The 22,286-nt window shown below is 41.5% G+C and overlaps 1 protein-coding gene across 1 annotated transcript in view; it reads right to left on the bottom strand.

Moving 5' to 3' along the window:
- Positions 1 to 22,286, bottom strand: part of snd1 (staphylococcal nuclease and tudor domain containing 1) — a 164,379-nt gene that overhangs the window by 60,974 nt on the left and 81,119 nt on the right. The window contains 1 exon segment of the mRNA XM_018670981.2: positions 1,231 to 1,419. Within this exon segment, the coding sequence (XP_018526497.1) occupies positions 1,231 to 1,419 (189 nt within the window).

The raw sequence follows: 22,286 nt of genomic DNA, 5'->3' as shown, positions 1-22,286 counted from the left end.
TCCTCGAGGATCCAAACAGGTAGGAGTGAGTGGAAGAGACAGAAGGAGAGAAAAGGAGAGAGAAGGAGAGAGGGAGGGAGAGATAGTAAAAGAAATAAGTAACAGAGATGGAGTGAAAGAGGACAAGGATGACAGCTGGCCGGGCACTTCATGCATCTGGCAGGGGTGACTCGTGGAGCCATAATGAAAATGCAGGGCAAGATCAGGATCAGTGTGAGAGAGGCCTCCATCCATCAAAGGACTCCCATTGAGGAGAGAAAGCTTCAACGATAACGGCAAATATGTGGCTATTCACAGCCCCAGATGGAGCATTTTATCTGTACTGTAGCTTTAACTCGAGGCACTGACTGCATGTTATTAATACATTTTAAGCAATTTTATGTCGCAGGATGACTTTCTCATCATCAAAAGGGGTGTCACGCATCAGATACTGATGTGTCCTGCCTTACCTTCCACCCTTATACGTCTTTATGAATGCACACTTCCTGGTGTGATTTTAAAAAATCATTTTTCTATTAATGGAAGCCAAAGGTCATGGCACCACCTGTCCTCATTGGCTGTCAGACTGGTAAGGGGGATGGGCTTTTGCCTTTGACAAGGGCAGTGTGTGGAAGTTAACAAGAGAGAACAGTAGAGTTGCTGTTGAGAGAAGAGTCAGGTGTTGCCAAAAGAAGCATCTGGTTTCCAACCTCTGAAAGAATGTGCTCCCTTATTAGAACAAACAGCTTTTTATGTTTTCTCCCCTCAGCTCTGAAGGGTCTTTATTCCTGTTGACTGCATCTTTACCTCTACTGATAAATAGTACTGATGTTGAAGGTGGAAACTGTACCCGGACCAGAGAGCAAAGTACAGCCATTTTCAGTTTTAGGCACAGCACAGACTAAAATATGTCCACAGGGAGTCAGACTTAGAACACATAGATTAGGGATATGAATGTCAGCATATTAAATCTTGATGTGGTAACGTTGTGACATAAGTCAGTTTTTTCATATAGCACCTGAGAGACATGACACCATGGCCTATGCTCAAAGATAGGCCAGACAAATGTATCTTGAGCTCCAACTTAACTACATGTCATGCTGGTTATCCAAGTCCTCCTTAAAATAAATTAAGGTGCTTCTTCCTCACTTCATGGAGACAGTTTTATGTCATTTGGGGGTAGTTATCACAGTGATAGTTTAATAAGATCTACAGCTTGTGCAGCTCTTGTCGCCTCTACATGGTACCTACCTTTTCTTTCCTCTGTCGGCATGCCTCCTCTGCTGAGACCAGGGTTTTGTAGTAGGCGCTGCGCTCTGCTGTGAAGTGGACCTTGGACAGAGCGTTTTCTACCAGCGCCACTGACAGATTCACACCCTCGATGTGCAGCCAGCCAATGAAGTTCCCTGCTTTGTCCATGCTCTCCACTTCAACCTCCACCTGGAGCAGAGGAACAAAGGAGAGGAAGAAAAGAGGCCGGTTAATGTTCTGCATCCGTGATTAGGTTCGAGATTCCATTACAGCAATGAAGTAAAGAGGGGGGTGGGGTCCTCGGGGGAGACACCACTGTTCTTAAATAGACACATCAATGGCAGCCTGTGAGCTCTTTATTGATTAGGTGGCACGTGCACAGAGATTTTGTTTCATTCCTCTGTGGTGGAGTTCCCAGTCAGTGGTCTTTGGTCTTGGTTGCCAGGGCACGCATTTTTTAAGCACAAAAACCCACCAGCATTGATGCTAACTTGTCCCTGACATTCTCAATTAAGCATTATTGTCAGCTTTCAGTAGAAGCAACATCTTTGTCTATCTGCAAATAATACGCTTCTTAAGTGTAGAAATCAGAGGCTGCACAAACAGTTAAGTGGTTCTGAATAAGTGTTGCGTATGCACTTCATCCTAATTAAGACTTAAATATTATTATCTACTTTTTTGTAATGTTAATCATTTTTAATTAGTGACAGCCAAGTTGCAATTCCTTTAAGTTAACAAATGAGGGCAATGAAATGGCTAACCCTGCTGACAAAGTAGGAAATATCTTACAACACTGCCCATGATGGACTGTAACCAAATTCTGCCTATTCAGGCTAATTATCTATTCATTACGTTTTGTTTCATAAGTGATGGACGACCAGGGAAAGAAAGGGGGGGAATCAATCGATTTTATCCTACTCTAAAGCCTCAGTCAGCGACAAAGTGAGAGGGCAGGTGTGTTGAGGAGATAGGGAGAAGTCAAGCGATTAAGACTCAGGCTGCTTAGCCCTGCAGCCACAAGGGAAATCTGAGGGGAATTAAGTTTGTAAACTGCTCTGCCTTGTTCTCAGCTAAGGCAAAAAGCTTTTATTAATGGATGCATAATTTTTTTTCTGTTATTAAGCATAAAATTGACAGCCTATGCATATAGCATGCATATACATATATGTCTGCTTTTTGGATGCAGTTTCCATTTGGATTTAGCTGTTGGAAAAATTGCTAATTTATAGTAACATTGCACGCACAATAGTAGCCATTTTCTATGAAATTATAACAATATGATAATTAGTCTAGTGGTCTCTGACATGTAAAAAGGTACTGTAGAGGCTCCATAAAGTACAAAAAACAGCTAGGACAGTGGTCTACCCTCCCAGGTCTTGATGGTGATACAATCTAAACTCAGTCATACCTCATCTGCTTCTGTATAATCTACTTTCTCTTACTCTCCTCCTGTCTTTTTCTTTGCCATCTCAGATACTCACCCCATTTTTATCTCTCTTTGTCTCTAAGTGCAGAAGCAAGTTACATAACTAGACTATTAGAGCATCACTGGTCCTCCGAGCACCCAAATGTCAAATGGGGAAGTGGGCGAGTGCTGGAATAAGGCTAGAATGGCTAGAACCAACTTGACTGTTACCAACTACCACTGAGGCAGCAAATGCAAAAATAAAAATAAAACAGCACTAACAACAAAAAACAACACTCTTAGCTGGGAAAAATTCCAATTTGGAGGGAAAATAGAAACTCTAATAGAAGTTGTCTACTGGGATTGGTGCCACCACTTGCAGGCCTAGAATCTGTTCCATGAGGTGCTAAAAAAATTGACACAAAAAAAGACTTAGAGCTCCTAAACCAAAAACTGTTTATAATTCCTAAAAAACAAGTCTTTTATCAGTCCTTTACTTAGAAAGGGAGGTCTAACAACCATCAATTACTTGAAAAATATAATGGTTTACGCCAGAAAGTCAAAGACAAGATATGGCTCTAAGAAATGGGATCATAGTTCAACAGGCCGAAATTACACACCGTGCACCTGCTTGTCTCTGTTTTGCTTATAATTTACAATACATTTCTCTAAAAGCTAAAACACACACATTTCAGTATGAGCGCAGGAAGCTATCTTGAGGTAAAGGAGATATTCTGTTTTAGACTTATTCCTGCACATCCAAAGGTATCCCAACGTAGCAACTAAATCTCACAGCAGGACAAGTCAAATCAGTCTTGCTTTCATGACCCAGAGAGGTGACAAGAGAAGGAGAGGCAAAGATATGCTGAGAGGAGGGAACTGTTTTAGTGAAATTGCTGGCAACACAGACAAGTGGTCCGACACTCTTCCTATCATAATAGAGCAAATTAGTCTGTGTACTTCCCCAGACCACTGATAGAAGAGACTTCATTTACCACATACTGCCAAACTTATGGAAGGAAAATTATATAATTAAATTATATTATTTATAATTATAAACAGGGCTACCGAGGAATGTCAATAATACGCTAGAATATACGCGTATTACATGAGCTGATTGGCAAGTAGCTGTGAAGTCAAGAGGCTACAATCACACAGGCTAAACATGCAGACCAACTTGTGAAATACAAACTGAGAGGACTTTCTGTATGCCCCCAGCAGAGCTGATAATTGCCAATTCATAAGCACAAACATCCAGCTTATCTGCACACCTTTTGAATTCTCATGACTCCTAGAAGCGTTACAATAACTCCAAAAATACAAGCTCTAACATGCAGATCTCAGTAAATATTACTGAACTGTGCAAATTAGGCAATTCAACATGACCGAATAATCAAGTTTGTAGCTACATGTATCATCATTATGAGAGTGTGACACCCAGACCAAAGTCAAACATATATATGAATTACAAACCATCGGTGGCCGAGACCTTGATAGCATCATTAAGAAGAAACTGGCATTTCACCGGGCAGCGGGGAAGAGATGAAAGAGGTTAATGGAGAGGCCAAATGTGAAATTAAGAAGGACAAATTAATTTGGAAAAAGAGAGCAGGGGCCCAATTTTCCACTGGCAGAATAAGATCATCCTGGAGAGGCTTTAAATCCATGGCAGGATCGCAGAGTAATACTAGTGTTAGTGCAATATGTTGCACTTAATAACACTAAAGATCTGAAAAATGGACCAATCACAGCTTGTTTATCCAGTGAGCAACCACTGCCAATGATGAGAATGAGTCATTTTCTCTGTCTTGCTGTTCTGGTTTTAGATTGTTTTAGGCTATTTGCTTAAATATATTTATTTATATTTATATGCTGTTTACAACATTACTCTTCTCAGTTGTTCCTCTGTTGCTGAGCAGTGTCAGCAGGTTAAGTTACAGCCTTTCTGACTTTAAAATAGGGTTATTTATTTTAGATAAGTTGTTATCAGCATTTGACTTATTTTTGAATGATTACTCAATTAGATAATCGGATTATGAAAATGATCCTCACATAATAATTATTGCAACCAAAGACAATCTGTTCCAACATTAACCCTGTGTGAAGACACAGTGCCACCCGACAGCTCAGGAGCATGATCTGACTAAATATCAGAGTTTTACAAAATACACACAAATTGAATTTGAGCTCCCCCTCCCTTTTAAAGTAAATAGCTTTGGTCACAATGTGGAGAGGACATGGGAGGCGGAGTGGAAACTGCTTTGAGTAGAGCCCAGATGGTTCCCAGCGGAGGTCTCCTCCGAGCCAAGATGGCTCCCGCCGGAACACAAATGGGCTCTGGTAATCTCATAAACGCTAGGATTGTGTCGACAGAGTGGACGGAAAAGAGAAAAAGGCAAAAAAATATGCATACACACAAACCCGATGCGTGTGTGCATGCGGGCACATACACATGTGCAGTTATTCACGAGTACAAAAGACAAAGCCATTTGGTACCACTGAAGTGAAACCTGGCCCAAGGGCATGTTTTAAAACTGCAGCAGATTTAATTCACTTAGCTGTTTGAAAGTGAACAAAAAAAAAAAAAAAAATCAAAAAAGACTGCGGTAGGTGACACGTCATGTCAGAGCCGTACCCCCACGCTAGAAAGAAATGAAAGAACACAGTGGGCTGGTAATTTAAAAATTGGCAAGCAATGGGACTTCCTTTTATCACCACATCCAAACAAAACAAAATTTGAATACCTGGAGGGTAAAAAGCAAATTCAGAAATGACCAAAGGTTACAGAAAACACAGAGTGCCCACTTATGTGTCCAAGCCATTTGAGAGCCCATGCAGTCAAACCGGGCAAACAGGTTTGAAACTCAATTCAAGTATTGCTTTATGTATTCATTATGTGCTATGTATTCTCTCATCGGGAAAAGAGAGCAGGCTATATGCATAATGCAAGGTACAGAGGAGATCAATCTGTCAGTTAGTGCTTTCAATCATCACTGACGGCAACTCTGCCACTACTTAAATCTGAGTTTTACTGCATATTTCAATTACTGAGATCACGGTTATCACCATAGTGATTTAAGTTTGCACAAGTCAAATTACCAGCTCTGGTCGTAAAAGTTTAAAGGCTGAGCCTCCGACAATAGCAAACATCCAGGCTGCTGGTGTGTGTGTGTCAGTGAGCAAAGTGAGGAAGTGTGTTTGCGCGTGCTTGTCAAAAAGAGCCTCTGTAAAGTGCAGATGCAAGCAGTGAACACTGGGAAAACAGACTGGCAGGTGGAGACGTGTTGGCATGTCTTCATTCATTCTCATTAAGCAACAAGGAGGTGGCTGCTTTTATGGCTACTGTTGCCTGACACTTAGCTGGGCTCTTAAGTCGGTGCATGTTTGTGTGTGTGTGTGTGTGTGTCATATGTATAAAATAAAAGTGAGTAGTAGTTTTCAGTTGCAAAATTAAGTAATGCAGGGGATACTATTTACATGAGTTAAGTTTGTGCATGCTTGAGTGGACACATATCCGTGAATGTGAGTGTTATGGGATTAGGTTTTAATCACATTAATGAATCTGGGTGTATGTGTGGAAGCGTAGCAGATGTCAGCACACACGGCAAATATGACAAGCTTAGGGCAGGCCAAAAGTTACTGACTAACCGAGAGTATCAGCATCAGTTTTTCCTCACCACCTCAGTCATGCTATCTGTTCATCTCAATCATAAACCTGACTCAGAGAAAACACATACAGCAGGCAGACAGACACAAAGACAACCATGAAAAAGAACGTCAGAAAGGAGGGGAAAAAAGAAAAAGAAATACTGGAGTCACTCCCACCTGCAGCCCTTTGCTCATCCAGCAGAATAAGCCATTTATCAAACTGAGCCTTGGAGAAGATTGAAGGAGTGATGTGGAGGCGTGTAGTGTGTGCGTGTGTGTGTGTGTGTGTGTGTGTGTGTGTGTGTGTGTGTTCCTTTGTGTGCTGGGGTAAAGAGATCAAAACTCTTCTAAGCAATGAGTGATTCTAAGCCCTAGGTTGAGGTGCAAAGTGGAGAGAAAGGGGGAAAAGGGGGGAGAACAATCAGATAATCTCTACACCTTCATTCATATTCCTAACCTTCTCTATTCACTTTAAAAAAATCAATGGCTCTGAACACTTAATTCAGAGTCATGAATGTCACATGAAAAGGACAGTTTATCCTTTTCATGGGCACATGTGGATTTAAGCGGAGAAAGCTGAGCATCGACTGGTCAGCTCCACTGCTCTGAGCCCAGTCTTGTGTGAAAATTCCATTTGGGGGTAGGAACAGCCCCAACCTACAAAAGTCCATCATTTCTCAATACTGCCCCATATGCTGGCTTATATGGATCATTTTTCTAAGTGAATGCGCAGAGTTTCTTTAAATGATACATTTGTACCTCCAAGCAGAACACACAACCACAATTCTGATCAGATTTCAACCAAAAACAAAATCAATATCTGGTGAGGGTGTTCCTGCTGGGTGGAGAGAGTTAATCAAAGCTAAATATCAAACTGAATCAAAGTGTCCAGGACGGCAGATGAGTGAGGTGAAAAATAAATAAAATTTAGAAAAGAAATTTTCTTACACCTTGAAAATGTTTATGGGGAAGTCAAGAGCACGCACATGCTCACTACTCCATGTAACCCTCTAAAAATCATCCCACAGCCCTATTATCAATAGTGCATAGCCATTACTAAGGTCCATAAACTGCTGTTAATGGAACATAGTAGCACAGCATGGCCAGGAAACAGGGGTGCACGCCAAATCCTTCAAAATAAACATTTGTTATCTGATTATGGTAATGGGCACTTTTCAGGTGTAGTTATCCTAACGTCCTACAGATAAAAAGCCCTAACCATAACAAAAGACCCCTTTTTCTTAAGTGCTACACTTGCTTAGCAGTTATCTCGCTGCCTCACATCAGGGAAGCCTTGGTATAAAATGGCTAAATGCGCAAGCATGTCATTGTGGTTGAATCGAGAGAGGAAAAGGCCAGTCAGTTCCGAGAGAAATCTATAAATATAGATCACCTTTTAGGAAAAAAAAGAAAGTCAGAGCAAGAGAGAGAGACAGAGAAGAATAAATGAATGAATTAAACAAACCGCTATTGATCCCTTAATGGCATAGATCAGGCAGGGATGTAAATAGTGTGTTAATGGGGCCTGTAATTAAAAAAAATCTTCACATGGGGAGAACAGCTGCATCCAGTGTTGAAGATAGGTAAGCTGGCAAACTGGTTACCTCTGTGGTCCCCATAACAAAAAAAGGAGTTAGGGTAAGTGAGGATAAAAGAGGTCAACAATAACCCAAAGGTGGTAAAATGTGGGTAATGAGACTACTGCTGGTTTTACAGATTTACATCAGATAATGATGATAATGATTGACCTATTTTTTTTTATATCCAATCACATGAGAAAATAAAATATTTAATTGAATGAGACATTATCAACCTCACGTGTACTGTTTAGAGGCAGTGGTGGACATCAAATGAAAGGACAAAAAGATGACAAATCATGTCAAAACATAATCTCTCAAAAAAAATGAAAACAAAACTTTGCTGGCATTTTAATATTTGGTTGGTAATGGGATTTCCTTTTATCACTATGTCCACACAAAGCATATTTTAAAAAACCTGGAGGAGACAGACTACATTATGTGCAACAACAAAACAGTGGAACTTTTAGAATGAAAAAGGTCGGATGAGGTGAAGCTTCCCCCCGTCGGCTATCCTGAGCCAGTAGGATGCCTGTGGGTGCCGGTTATTGACTGTTCCTGCTTTGGCGAGCTAGCAACACAGCTAAGCTCCAGGCCAAGGGCCAAACCTCTGGCACCAACCAATTCCAAACTAGGTTGGTTCATTAACTATCGGACCACGGGGTCATGGCAGACAGCTATTTGTCACATGTTGATCGAGTTAAGCCTGGGGAGGGGGAGGTTGTAAAATATGCTGGGGGAAAATAACATGCTGCATTACTTCTAAGCAAGGGTTTTTAAACATGCATATAGTGTGCTCATACCCTGAAACAGGAGAAGTAAAACCCAAAGGGCTGGTCTGGACTGACCCACAGCTTCAAAAGAGTTTCCATTGTACAAGAACAAGAAACAGGTGGAAATGGAGGGCAGAGCTCATGTTAAAAGAAAGAAGCTCTCCATTTACAGAGTGGTGTAAGGTGAGGATTGGCCTCACCTCGGCAGGATATTGCTGTCCACACTGCTCACTGCAGAGCTGAAGTGTATCTCAATCTGGCTGTCTAAACAATTTGGTGGCAGAATGACTGTTTTGGGGGTTTCAACAGTAGTTGCATTGAAGAAAACAAATCTTTTTACTGGCTCTACAGCAAACAAACCCAAGCACATGTCCAACTGTTCTAGAACAAAAAGTACATCTCTTAAATTTTCAGGAGAAGCAGGTTAACTTTGATTGACGCTCTTGGCTGTTACACAACAGTTGTGCTTCTATATCCTGTAGGAATGACACCCAAAATTTGATTTTGACCAATATCAGCAAAGGATGGTGCTGCCAGCAGTGGTATAATAACATGCACACTGGGCAGGAATGTATTGGTGTGTGTGCCTATGTCTGTATAGACTCTCCCAGGGTGATCAATGTGACTCAGGGGGTCCCATGCATCACTGTCAACGGAGGGCTGCTGTCTGTCGGTGGCAGGGTGGGGAAAAGTCAAACAGCTTCTCGAACGGCCAAGGCCATTAATGGTCAGGTAAACAAGCATGATCCCCACCATTAAACCTGCCTGATGCCCATTAATGAGTTTTTATTTCATCAATAGATAATTGATGTTTGCCCTGGCATCACTGTTCTGACAAAACAGGTGAATAGAGGAGGGCCGGTAGAGAGGGTTAAGAGGGAAAGAGGAGAAGTGGGCAAGAGTCGGCTGAATGAGTCGGATATGATTCCAGTTAATGCAGGTGGGAGACAAAATGATTTGGCATCATTACCTGCTAGTCTTTTTGAATTGGTTATTATACACTGCCATCACTCGCCTTTCAAGCAGAGATCAAACTATGGTCGCTCCATGCATCACAGGGGGAACTGTAGAGAAAATGGAGGAAAAAGGCCAACAGCAGAAACTAATATAAAAACTTAGCTGTTGTTTTTCCCTGTGGTTCTCCTTGGTAAGAGTTAAGATGTGGACACAGGGTACATTAGGCCATCTCCAATGAACACAAAGTAGAAACTGTGACTGTCACCGCCAAATGGACTCATGTTTGCCTTGGTGTTTTCATGCCATTTTGCTTTCATAACACAGTGAGCCAAAGAAGTCTTTAGCCAAACTGTAAGTATTTTAACATAACCGGAGCAGCTGGGAGGCGTTTAAGGACAATTTCTGCATGGTTTCAAAGTTTTAATAGTAGATGTTAACATTTTTGCATGTATTTCATAAATGACAGTCTTTTTGCGATAGGCATATCTGTTGAGATTCTAATTGTAATGCAAATAATGCTGATGAGTCTACATTGTCTGTATGATTTGTTCTTGCAAATTCAAGAGTCATGACTAATTGTCTAATTTGATATCTAAAATAACTCATTTATTCAATGCTCTGTGGCCTGCCTTAGCTCAAAGAAGAAATATTCAAGTCATAACAATTCATGTCTATGGTTTGAGTTACAGCCAGCACTGCGGAAAGTAAAAAGAGTTGAACATAGGGAGCTTTTCAAAGGAGGGCTTTGAAAGACTTATGAAGCCTTCACAGAAAATGGCGTTTTACGTGGAGTACTGTCAAAACAAATTTGTCCTTTTGCTAGTGACATACAATCTGACACAACTGAATGACTTTGCATCCTTTTATATTCTGGTGGTCATTTGTTGGGAGTTATGGACAATCCACAGCTACCGCATAAATTCACTAAGCTAGTGACTTTAACCATTACACTCTAAGGTTTGCATTTTTTGCAGCTCTGATCAAAAACAGTTATAACCCATTAAAACTAAACATGGACATATGACCAAGGTCATGCTGAGTCGTGTCAACGTAAATGGGCTCTGGTTGAAACCCGCAGGCCTCTGTGATGCTCACTGACCTTTGTGATCCTGCCAAAGCCACTGCATATACGACAATTAGACACCATGGGGAATTGACAAGTCCCAACATTGAAGAGGTCAGTGACATTGAGTAATGTAAGACCTGTGATGATGTAATGACCGACAAGATTCTACATCAGTCAGTGTCTCTCTGTCTGACCTACTGGATCAATAGTGTTGTGATTGCTTGATCCTTCAGCTAACACATTACACCTTCCTAAGGCCTCCCATTTGAGTCCATTAATTGGATCCTGTTAGTCCCATGATTTCCTGTTAAATTAACTATATTTATATGTGTAACCATGGTTTGGGGGTTTGATGGAGGAAGGGGTACAGAATACATATCATAAAACCTAGTGTATTCCAGAAGGTTTGAAAACAAATGGAAAATCTGCAAGAGTCAGCAAACCTAATCATGCTAAACCTGTAGTTAAATTAGTTTATAGATCCTTTGTTATCCAGATGAAAGAATAGCACAGCCCTCATACAGCACAAGAGGTATCTGGGCAAGAGCAAGGCTCTGCATTGGGCCTTAACAGGCTGGTTATTAAAATCAATAACAGCAATAACTACAATCCATCTCATTTTTAAGAGAGGGGTGACATGGCGTGCCGGTCGATGAATATTGAGCTACATTTGTAATATTACTAATATCATATAATTCCCCTTAACTGGATGGTACGTGGTGCAGGTGGGAAAACACAAATTGAACTAGGCTGTAAGTCATCGAACGGCTGTTAAAAACAAATGTCACATAGCTCTGTGGAAAGTTATTACTTTGGAGCAGTTTTCATTTTTTGTCAACACAGCCTAGCTACAACAGATCAGCGACAAAAGGGTGGAAAACTCAAAATTAATTGCAGCTCTGGACGCATTGGAATGGACACTATAATATGATTTTTAAGCATTTTTCACTTAGTTCTCAGAAGTACATTGTGTTCTGGTTTGAGACGCCCAGCTTCTTTAGAGGCCCCGGGGTATCAGAGAGCAATGAGAGGTAAGAGTCCAAATCTTCAAATCGCTGCCTGAAGCAGTGAAAGCTTGGTGGGAGCAGTCAAGCCACATTGAGCACATTTAGGGGTGGTCAGAATGATTGGAGAGGGCATTAAGCCACATTACCTCTCAAAATGACAGCATTGCTTTCCTGCACATCCATTTACACATACACCTTGGAGTACATAACCAATAAACTCTGGCCATTATTTTGCAATCACTGAGCAGTGCAGCAGCAACAAGGACATGGAGAAAGAGGAAATAACAATGACATGTTTTTACTACCAATTTTGAACACTGGTTAAATAGGAGAGCAGATATTCTCTCGCGTCAAGAAGACTGCACATTTAATGCGAGCACTGTCGTTCAATTGGCCAGTATAGCACACTGTACAATGCGGTGGGTAACCATCTTACCACCCTGTGTATTAATATCCCATATAAATGGAGCTTGTAACTGTACAAGTGGCAACAAATGTAAAATGGTGGGCAAGAGTCTTTATCCACCACATGAGCAGCTGTTTTTTCACTCATGCTCCACTTGCTGCAGCTCTATGAATCGATTTAAGATTTCATAATGGAATTTTAAATATTTATAATTCTGCAGCTGCAACGACCAAACTCTAGTTGTGCGCCACAGATAGCCCCTCAGTAGGGAAAACAGTGGGGTCACATGATTCCTTGCTGGACGTTTCAGTGCGCTGACAGCTGTAGCTGATGAGGGCATTAAAGAAGAGTTGGACAAAACCCAGCTGGAGTCTTGTCAAAAGACTGGAGAATGAAGAGCACGGGCTGATTGACAACAGCAGAAACTGGATTACTCAAAGTCAATTTAGATTTCCTTTTCCTCCATTCAAAGGAAAATGTTCCCAAGAGGGGAATTGGGCACAAAACTACAAATTAGACACAGACAGACAGGAGCTGTGATGTGGCTCGGTTCATTATTCACCACTGACTTACAGTATCTACTCGAATTTCCAATTAGGCTAAGAGAGATTTCATTAACAAGTACTACCTAAACGCAAGAATTCTAACTGTGGAGAGATAACTTGGGTAGTAAGTGGGTAAAAAAATTACTGGGGGAAAAAAAGCCAACCCAAAATGAGATGAAGCTATATTTCAGATGAGAAAGGAAAAAATTCCAAACACTGAAAAACATTTGTACACCTACTGGCATTGTGTGTCAACGCTATTTGGACCTCAGTGACCTCGGGGCGAAAAGATGGTGGGTGAAAGCTAGAAGGGGCGCGGAACAATCATGGCCAGGCCATCATCATTTGTCTCCACCTCCTTTTCCATCCTCTTTCACCAGTTGACACGGCAAATGGCATAGCCAGCCTGTGTCACTCAAAAAGCCATTTCTGTCCTCCCAGCCTCTGCCCGTGCTGACAGAGTGAGAGAATGAGGAAGAGGGGGAAAAAAAAGGGGGGGGGGGGAGCCGACAGAGGCATTTTTCAGCATGGCTTTCTGTCAATTTCTATGTGCTTGTCAGAACAAGAGGCAGTGCCCAGTTGCTAGGCTGGTTGGAGAGTTGTTAGGCAGGGGTTGAAGTCTGAGTGTGAGAAAAGTGGCGGAGCATGCTTTTGAAGAGGTACTCCATGTTGCTATAAAGCAGCGGTACGGTAAAGAGTCAACATAGTGGGATAGAGGCTGCCAGGTGTCTGATAGACAGGGAGAGATTCCTGCTTCATATATCTAATCTAGCTACACTTTTAAGTTTAAGGGAAAATATCTAAAAGTCCAGCAGAGTATCCCTCCTGGTTTCAAGTGGAAAATCATGTACAGACTCCTGAGTGGTGAGGGACACTAAGAGAGCATATTCTAGCCAGCTAAAATGAATCTTTCATGCCAACAGGTAGTCAGAGATCTTAAACAGGAATAGATGATCTGAACCTAGTCAGCAGCACAAGAGATAAAAACCTCCAGACAAATCATCCTATAATCATTCTTCAATTTAGGTGATCTAATTCAACCTTCCCGTACCTTCACTCACACAAATGGCAAGCGATTATCAACAAATGACAGGGGGAGGGGGGGGGTCGAGGTGGGTCATGTGTGGTTGTGTGTGTGTGTGAGAGAGAGATACGAGAGGGGGAAGTGATTGAATCAAGTCATGCCTATTAAATTTTTGTCTGACTATACTAACCTGCCAGTGATAGTTAATTTCATCAGTGTGGGAATATAGCCATGCTGCTCCTGTGCTTGCTTCATAGGCAAGGCCCACCTTTAGGAACATGCTACCGTGAAATAGAGCTTGATTACAGGTTGGAGGAATAGAGGACAGGTAGGTGGGTGTTATCATCTCTTGCTAGCAATTTTCCACAGCTTGGTCAAGTGCTTTTAGCCGCAGTGAAGAATGTTTGGGCCACAGTCAGAAAGGCATGGATATTTGGAAAATAGAGCGCTAGTTAATGGAGTACTGACCTTTAAAGTTAAGATGACCCCCTCCCCCCTTTTTTGGCTTTAGTTTTAACAGCATTTTGTGTGCTGTTAAAGTGTTGTAACTCTTTACTCTTTACCAAACCAAAGTCCTGAACACACAATTAGAAAATAGTCTGTGTTGCATTAACTTGGCTTATTGAAATAATTATGTCCTTGGAAAGGCAATTTTGCTTTTACCGCTTACTGTTAATATTTGAACAAAAGTTTCAAATGCAACACCATCGGTTTGTTATAACTTTTCTCTGTGACTTTATTCCAATCATCCCTTTCCTCTGTTTTTTTTTCTCCTGCCATTTGGGGAAAAGGAAGGGGAAAAAAAATCAGTGTCAAAAACAAGACTGGGCCTCCAAACACCTCCATAATGAGGAGACAAGGGAGAGAAATGGGGCTAACATTTGTGCAATAAGATTGAGAGCGAGCGGGAGAGAGAGAAGTGTAAGTAGAAAAGCAAGGGATGGGAGGAGGAAGACAGAGGAAACTGAGGCCACAAATGACGAAAGAGTGTGTTGAAGGCACAGGGATTTTTTTTTCACCCCTTCCCCGTTCCTCCTCCTCTCTCTGCCCCACAAGACTGCGGACACGCAGATGCTGCTAATCAGCACTACCTTAAAGAGGACATGCTCTGACTAGAGAATCAACACAGTCAGAGGGAGATGGAAGATGCAGCAAGAAATGAAAGCAACAACAAAAAAAGTTTCATTTAGCTGTTAATTAATCACACAATAGGGTTGGGCTGTGTGACCTAAAATTTATAGTGTAATTCTCATTTAAATTGGTGTTTAAATTTTCCCTCAACCAACATGATTTAGTTACATTAAAGAACTACAGGATCTGAACATGATTCATAATACTTAAAGTAAAAGCTTTTAAACGACATACTGTATATTGAAATACTTTCTTTCCATAGCTGGGTTGCTCTCAACATAAGAAGGGCAATGAGTCAGTCATGAATCAGTCAATGATGTCAGTTTTTTTTTTTCTTTTTGCAGCATCTCTAAGGCTAGGGCTTGTGTCAGAGCTGTGGTGCTCTCTATTTATTTTTTTACTTGTGATTTTGAAGCATGTGCATAAAAGAGCATGGCTCATTCAAAGCTCAATACATACATATAATACAACTCAGTGCCATACGTAGGAAGATTGAGTCATTTGTGCAGGCAGATGGACGAACGGACATCCTGAAGTCGAGTGATGTCACTGTCAGTACGGGTTTATTACAGTTTGACTGATGCATTTAGTATCTTTTGTTGTTAAAATTCAGGTAAAACCTTTCCAAGGCTACTGCAGTCACCGTCCTTGGCATGTGCTGTCACTATAGTTACATGTGTTCTCATTCATGACAGCACTAGCTGGAAACTGGCTCTTTTATCTGTTCATACATTTGGGAGTCCTTTCAAATATGATAGTAAATTATTAAATACAAGACAGTTACAGGATAACGCAATGACAAAGCCAGTGTGGTCAAGATTTGTGGATGTCTACTCACCAGCATATATTCATATGACTGAACACAAATACTGTAGTAACCCACAAAGTAAGTCTACACACAGGCATACTCACAATACATTCAGTATGTGATTGTGTACTTGATACATTTGGCTTCGAATGCACTATTTCCTGCAGGAGAGCTTTTAACTCCACCAGGTGTGCAATATGACAATTGTGCTTCCAAATTGGATGGATAACACTCACTTCAAAACAGGCAGCAGCACACACGGTCTCTTCAAATTCAATTTCAGCAATGTGGCCACAGGCAAAAGCAGACACCCCACTACTGTATTTGGAGTTACAAGCTACAACAATCTCACGGCCAGCTCAACACTCATGCTGCCCAGACTTACTGCTTGAATACTCAATGGAGCACCTTTTAAGAAGTAAAACCCTATGCCCAGAGGCTGTTGTCTCGTGGTATTTCCACTGAATGAGTAAGTGAAGCGCTCAATTGTTTCCTCAAAAGAAAATTCAAACCAATGTAACTCAGTGGTTTCATCAATTTTCAGTCATTTATTGCTGTGTACAGCTGAGACGCTAAAATGGATGGCAGAGTGGTGATAGGCAACAGGAATAAACAAATGCCAGCCCTTGAAGAAGACTGTCTAGACAGTTAAGTCAGCAAAGCCATCTCCAGACAAAACATGCATATTAAAATGCACACACAGGCACTTGCAGTCTTGCTAGCGCTGGGTTTTAACCATACAACAACCTGAATGAACTTTAAACACATCTGAGCTAGCACTTCAGGGACAATAGAGAGTGGAACAAATTGTCTACTACCTGTACCTACCACAGCAATGACAAGGGATCATCACGTGTTCACTAATGAACAGGCTCCCATACATCCTTACTATTACTGAGAGTAATAGTAGTAGAACTGAAGCAGAAACTTAGACATCTTGCTCGCTGCATATAGCAGTTTCGCAGCATTTACAATGAGTTTCCAACACTATCATAAACATAAAGGCCAAATGCCATCTTTTGGGGCTCATGAGCTTCAGTAATAATCAACAGCAAATATTCAAATATGAATCCATTTTTGGCCGATAGGGATGGCATAGCGCTGCATTAGGCTCAGCTACTCTACCTTTTTAAGCCAATTATTGCCTTAACCCCAGATGTTTCCACATATATAGATTATCTATTTTAACTATCTGAAGCAGTTGCAACTATTTTGCAAGCAAGGTAATTACATATTTTTAATCACGTGTAATGTTACTGTACACAGCTGTCAGCCAGTTTGTTGTTAGCGATTATTGATAGCCTACATTTAGCATAAAATTAATTCTCTTGAAATGAAAAAAAAAAAAAAACAGCTAAACATAAAATGAGAATAAACCAATAGGTTTTAGGTCAAAATGATCATTTTCTGCAGGATGTCAAACAATGAGTGGCAGGAAAATTAAAGTGAAATCAATGTCTGCCTGGGGAAATTATCACTGTTCATCCATGTGTCAAGCCAGGCCTGTGTGTGGCGAGGGGTTATTATGGGTGGGGAGAAAAAAAAAAAATAACCGGGCCACACGCCAATAAACAAAACTAGAGTCCAAGTGACCTAGACTGATGCCATCAGTGAGAGAGAATAGAAAGAGGGCACCAGCAGGAGGACTAGTAGGCAGTGACCTGTGTGCAGCATGGATCTATACAACTTCTACCAGTGAACAATGACGGAATAACAGGCAACAAAAGCACAAGAGAGATAATGTAGATAAAACTTATGGAATGCACTTAGTTACTAAATGTTAAAATGGCGGTTTTTTAATGTGTTGTGGAGATACAATGGAATGTTTAAAAAGTTAAAGAGCCCCGTGGATGAAGAATAGCTTCACACTTCATTTAGCTTATTCCCCTGATATCATGTAAAATTTAAACATTTCATTACTTTATAAAACCACTGACATGCATCCGAGTACGAACATATGTGATTGTGTGTGCTGTCCTTTTCTCCAGATACTGGGAAAGAGCAGAAACAATCTTACATTCGGGGATAGTGCATGACTTTTACATTAATCTTTCACTAACAGACTTATTCTCTCACATAAATACAAAAAAGTGGCATTTATATACAAGAGCTCAACATCCAGCCATGTACAGAGGCTGACATATAAATGTGCCTTTATCATAAAAACATAAGAAAAAACATAAACTCGTATAAGCATGTCAGCACACTCATGGGAACATGCAGTATTAAAACTGCAGCCTGTTAACTGTTTTTTACCATTTGGCTCAGCAAAAGTAAGCAAAAGTGTGAGCCCCTAAACAAATCATGCCTGTTCCATGCTGTGCGGATGTGCAGGTCCCATTATATAGTCGTCATCAAATTCAAATACAAAGCATGTAAGCTTCCCACACATTGATCAACACACACAGCCAAACTCATGTCAGCCGGATGTCTACTCTCTCCCAGTCACTAATTTCCTTTCCCTTACCCCTAACACAAGGCAGGCCAACCATCCCGGTTTTAATCCCCCAAAGCTATGTAGAAGTGCTAACATGCGAAAAGGGATTAAAGGCAGAATAAGGCTGCGTGTGCATGTGTGTCCCAGATATGCCTGCATTAGCAAGATTTCATATAACAGCTAGATGTAGAATAGAGGCATTTTCATGTAACAGGCTCAGAGCATTTGGTCAGGTTTGTTTAATTCTTTCCATTCCACGTGCTTCCAAGTTGTATGTTTTCGTTTTCATTTTAGATCACTGCTGCAACTTAACATTCAATTCTTGTTGTGGAACTGTCAATCACACATTTGAGTGGGAAACAGAATAACAATTACTGTCAGTTTTTTTTTTTTAAAGCAAGTACAGTTTTATGAGGAGTACCGGACTGGTGCCACGCCTCTCTTACTGACACCACTATTTCCCCCTTGTGTGCGCTTCACCCACACAAACACATGGTGCCATGCGTAGAGGTACTTTGGAGAACTCAATCGACATCCTACCCTCAGCTCTCCTTAGTGACTATAAGCGGACTGTGTGGGAGGACTGGCTCTGATAGAATGGACTGCTGTGTTATTGACTTCAATTTAGAAAGTGCTGCCTGCTACTCCCCCCCCCCGCCCGCCTCCCTTTCATTGCCAGGACCCTGCTGGCCCCCAGCCGCAGCCTACCTCCGGGGGATATCCCTGATTGCACCGCTACAGAAAACACATTTAAGCAAGGTTGTGGGGCCCGGAGTTACGGGTGCGGCAGGGTGTGTTGGGGCTACTTTTTCATTCAACCCATATTCCATTTTCATCTTTCTTCACTTTTTTCCCTTTTATCCCGAAGGCATGCTTTTTCTCACATTACTTCCTCGTCCACTGAGGTGTCTGTTTCTCAACCTTCAGCCCTCCTTATCCTATATTGTCTCCTACCTGCTTGGGTGGACAGCTGCTGAAGTGTTTTGTTGGAGGCGGCAGGTACATTGGCACCAAACATTTGACGCTGTGCTGGCTGCGCTCATAGATTAGACACACTTAGCTTGGCTTCTCAAATCCCCAGTATGGGCAAAAATGGAGGGAGAGAGAGGATATTACACAGGAAAAATAACTGGCTGAGAGGTGAGGAGTCGCATTAGAAAATAGATACAAAACACACATCTCCTTCACACTAATACACAAACTCCCACCCATTCTCGGCTGAATATATAAGTAAAGTATTATTTCATGTCACAACAATGATCCTTCACACCTCAGAGTATACTTGACTAGTGTCCATTTCTTGTTATTATGACCCCAGTAGGGAGCAGATAGGTTGTCTGAACACAGATAAGGTAGACAAGGCAACTATCAGTAATGAAATCCAAATTGGAGGCATATTAGAAAAAAGCTCTTTTAACTCCCTACCTCCTGTCTGCTTTCTAACATTGGAATATTATTGGAAAGCAGGGTGCAATATTATGTTGTGTCCCTTCTCAGATATCTGGCAAAGTACACAGTAAAATAGACGAATAGGCTGACAAACACACAAACATGGGACTGGAAAACAAAGATGACTAGCGTGCACACACACACACAACCTCTATCTGTTGGATGGCACTGCCGTAATCTGGGTGTGGCCAGATGGATTGTGTCAAAAATGAAAAGCTGTTTCATTCTCGTCTGTGACGTAACAGGCCTCAGTAGGGCTAATCCTCCCCTGCCTGAAGCTGGATGGAGATTGTGGGATTAAAAGTTTCACAGAAATAAATTGTAAAGAAGGTAATTGTCACTGTGATTTTAGGGATAGGAGGATATTCGAAGGTCAGGGGCATCATATTGGGAGAGGAAATAAAGATGGCCACTTTGGGTATAACAACAGGGGGTTGTCTGTGAGGCAGGTAGGTCCAATTCACCACCCAGAAGACTTTCATACTTGTTATCAAGGCAAGACATGACATGCTATGCACTGTAACTCACTATTAAGACTCCCATTCAATCCTATAGAAACAATTAAAGGAACTGAGACAAGTGAAAGTAATGCAAAAGCCCAACATGGGACTAATGTCACATACAACGTTGCAGATTAACAGCTCACTAGTTAGGAATTTTGTTTTGACCAAGCCAAGGACATAAAAGCAAAAGGAGGAGAGGGAGGGGTGGATCTCAATGAAGACGGCATCTTTGCTCCCAAGGAGCTAAAAGTCCAGAAGATTTAGCTGCTCCCTCTGCGGTGAATTACTATGTTTTTACCTTCACATTGCTCAGAGAAAGAGACATCCATTTCCTACGGCCTGGCAGTTGGCAAGGCAACATTGTGATGAACGCACATACAGGGATGCTCCATGAATCCTAATGAGGCCAGCTGACCAGTGACGCGGCCAGGGCAAGACATGGTGAGCATTAGCATATGGTGAGAAAAACATAAAGTGAGAAAACACTGTATTATATCACAGGCTCAGCACAATGACATACAGCATTGAGTATTTGTACACTTAATTAAAAATCCCATTCTTGAAAAATGAACAGGAGTGGCAGGAGTTAGTAAAAGAAATGTTGAAAAAGTTTTTAAAAAAATCAAGAGGCAAAAGTAAGTGGACTCCTATTTCCAAACATGAAGAATCTCCTCCTATCTAGCTATCTTGGCTCATGCTGATTGGGTTAACAGTGCTAACCCTAGCAGTATCTTTCTTCTGCTTCCAGCTAACATGGCGCTAGGGCTAATCCCTGCTCTGGCAGCCAGTATGAACACAGCTCAACATAATGAAGCCCATTAGTCTGGAGACAATGGCTGCTAGCAAAGCTCAAACGCAGGATGACAGAAAAGAGAGGGGGGGAAATGGTCATCTTTTACCGTGCTCCTACAGTTTCCATGACCTGATATTGGCCTCATTTGAGAGCACACACTTTGTCTCACACGTACACACAACACATGCTGAACGAGCAAAGACAATTAAGTCAAGACAGGCCTGCAAATAGTAGACCGGAGGAACACTGTAGGAAGTAGCAATTTAGAGGAGGAGAGTGAGGGCAAAAAGACAGAGGAAGAGAAGGCAAAGGACAGGAAAGAAAGGGGGAAATAGCACAGCAAGAGCAAATGAAAAAAATCAGGGAGAGAAAAAAGAAACAGCACGAACAAAGGCAGGGTAAAAAGAGTGACAAAAAGGCCAGGGATATGGAGACAGAGAGGGGGAGAAAGAGGAAAGGGGCATGGGACATGGGACATGTTGAGAGTAGGGAGGGATTAAGAGAAGACAAAAAAAGGAAATGACAATGAAACATGACAAACATATGGAAAAGGAGAACAGGAACTTAAAGGATTAATGACAGAGCAATTCAATCAGAGTTGTCTGAATGACCTAACCTAAACTTAAATGTTTGTCCAAATTGCTTTAAATCAAAGTGTCAACTAAGGGCATTAAATGAAACGGTCTTAAGGTATTCAAAAAAACCATATGTACTGTTTTGAGCCAGTATATGAAACACAACACTTCATCTAACCTGGCAGAAGGAAGCCACTAATATACCCTATTGCCCATTATAATCTCTTGATACACTAAGCATATGATTGGTGTGTGTGTATGTGTGATGACAAAAGTGATAAACAGAAAAAATCTGCACCAAGCAGTTTAAGCCTTTACTGGGACACTGATAGCAGCATGTGTGCGTGTGTGTGTGTGTGTGTGTGTGTGTGTGTGTGTGTGTGTGTATGTGTGGTGTGAGTTACACATAATCTCCTGCAGAATTAATTCCTGGAGATTGAAATGAAAATAGGAAAGTGTCTAGTTGCAGGTCCTTTACCTCAAGGTCAGCATCATAGAGTTTGGGGGGGTGTCCGTGTGTGCGGGTGGTGTGTGTGTGTGTGTTGCCGTGTGCGTACATGTGGAAAAATTGGTTTATGATAACATCGTGCCAGGGTGGGCACTGGTATGCAATTGGCCACTGGGACATTACTGGATACTTAGAGGACATGCTTGCTCCCACACACACACACACACACTCTTAAATGCATAAAATTTGTAATAGCTCTCAAAGCACAAGACAAGCCCAAAAATAGTGTGCCTCTTGTCTCCTTGAGAAAATATCACTCTGTCTCCCTTGTACACACACAGAAAACCATATGTGGATTGCCCAAGGGCCTGTACTGTAAATCCTTGATCCTGGCAATGGCAGAGGCAATGACATTATCATTAGATCTATCATTCGACTGTACATTTTTCTAATCCGATTGTCACTGCTGTTATACCATATTCTTCAGGCCATTCATCCAAATGG

Source organism: Lates calcarifer, linkage group LG18 (assembly GCF_001640805.2).
Source record: "Lates calcarifer isolate ASB-BC8 linkage group LG18, TLL_Latcal_v3, whole genome shotgun sequence".
In the NCBI taxonomy this organism is placed as follows: Eukaryota; Metazoa; Chordata; class Actinopteri; family Centropomidae; genus Lates; species Lates calcarifer.
The sequence above is the reverse complement of the archived record's forward strand: the minus strand, read 5'-3'. Positions and strand labels throughout refer to the sequence as shown.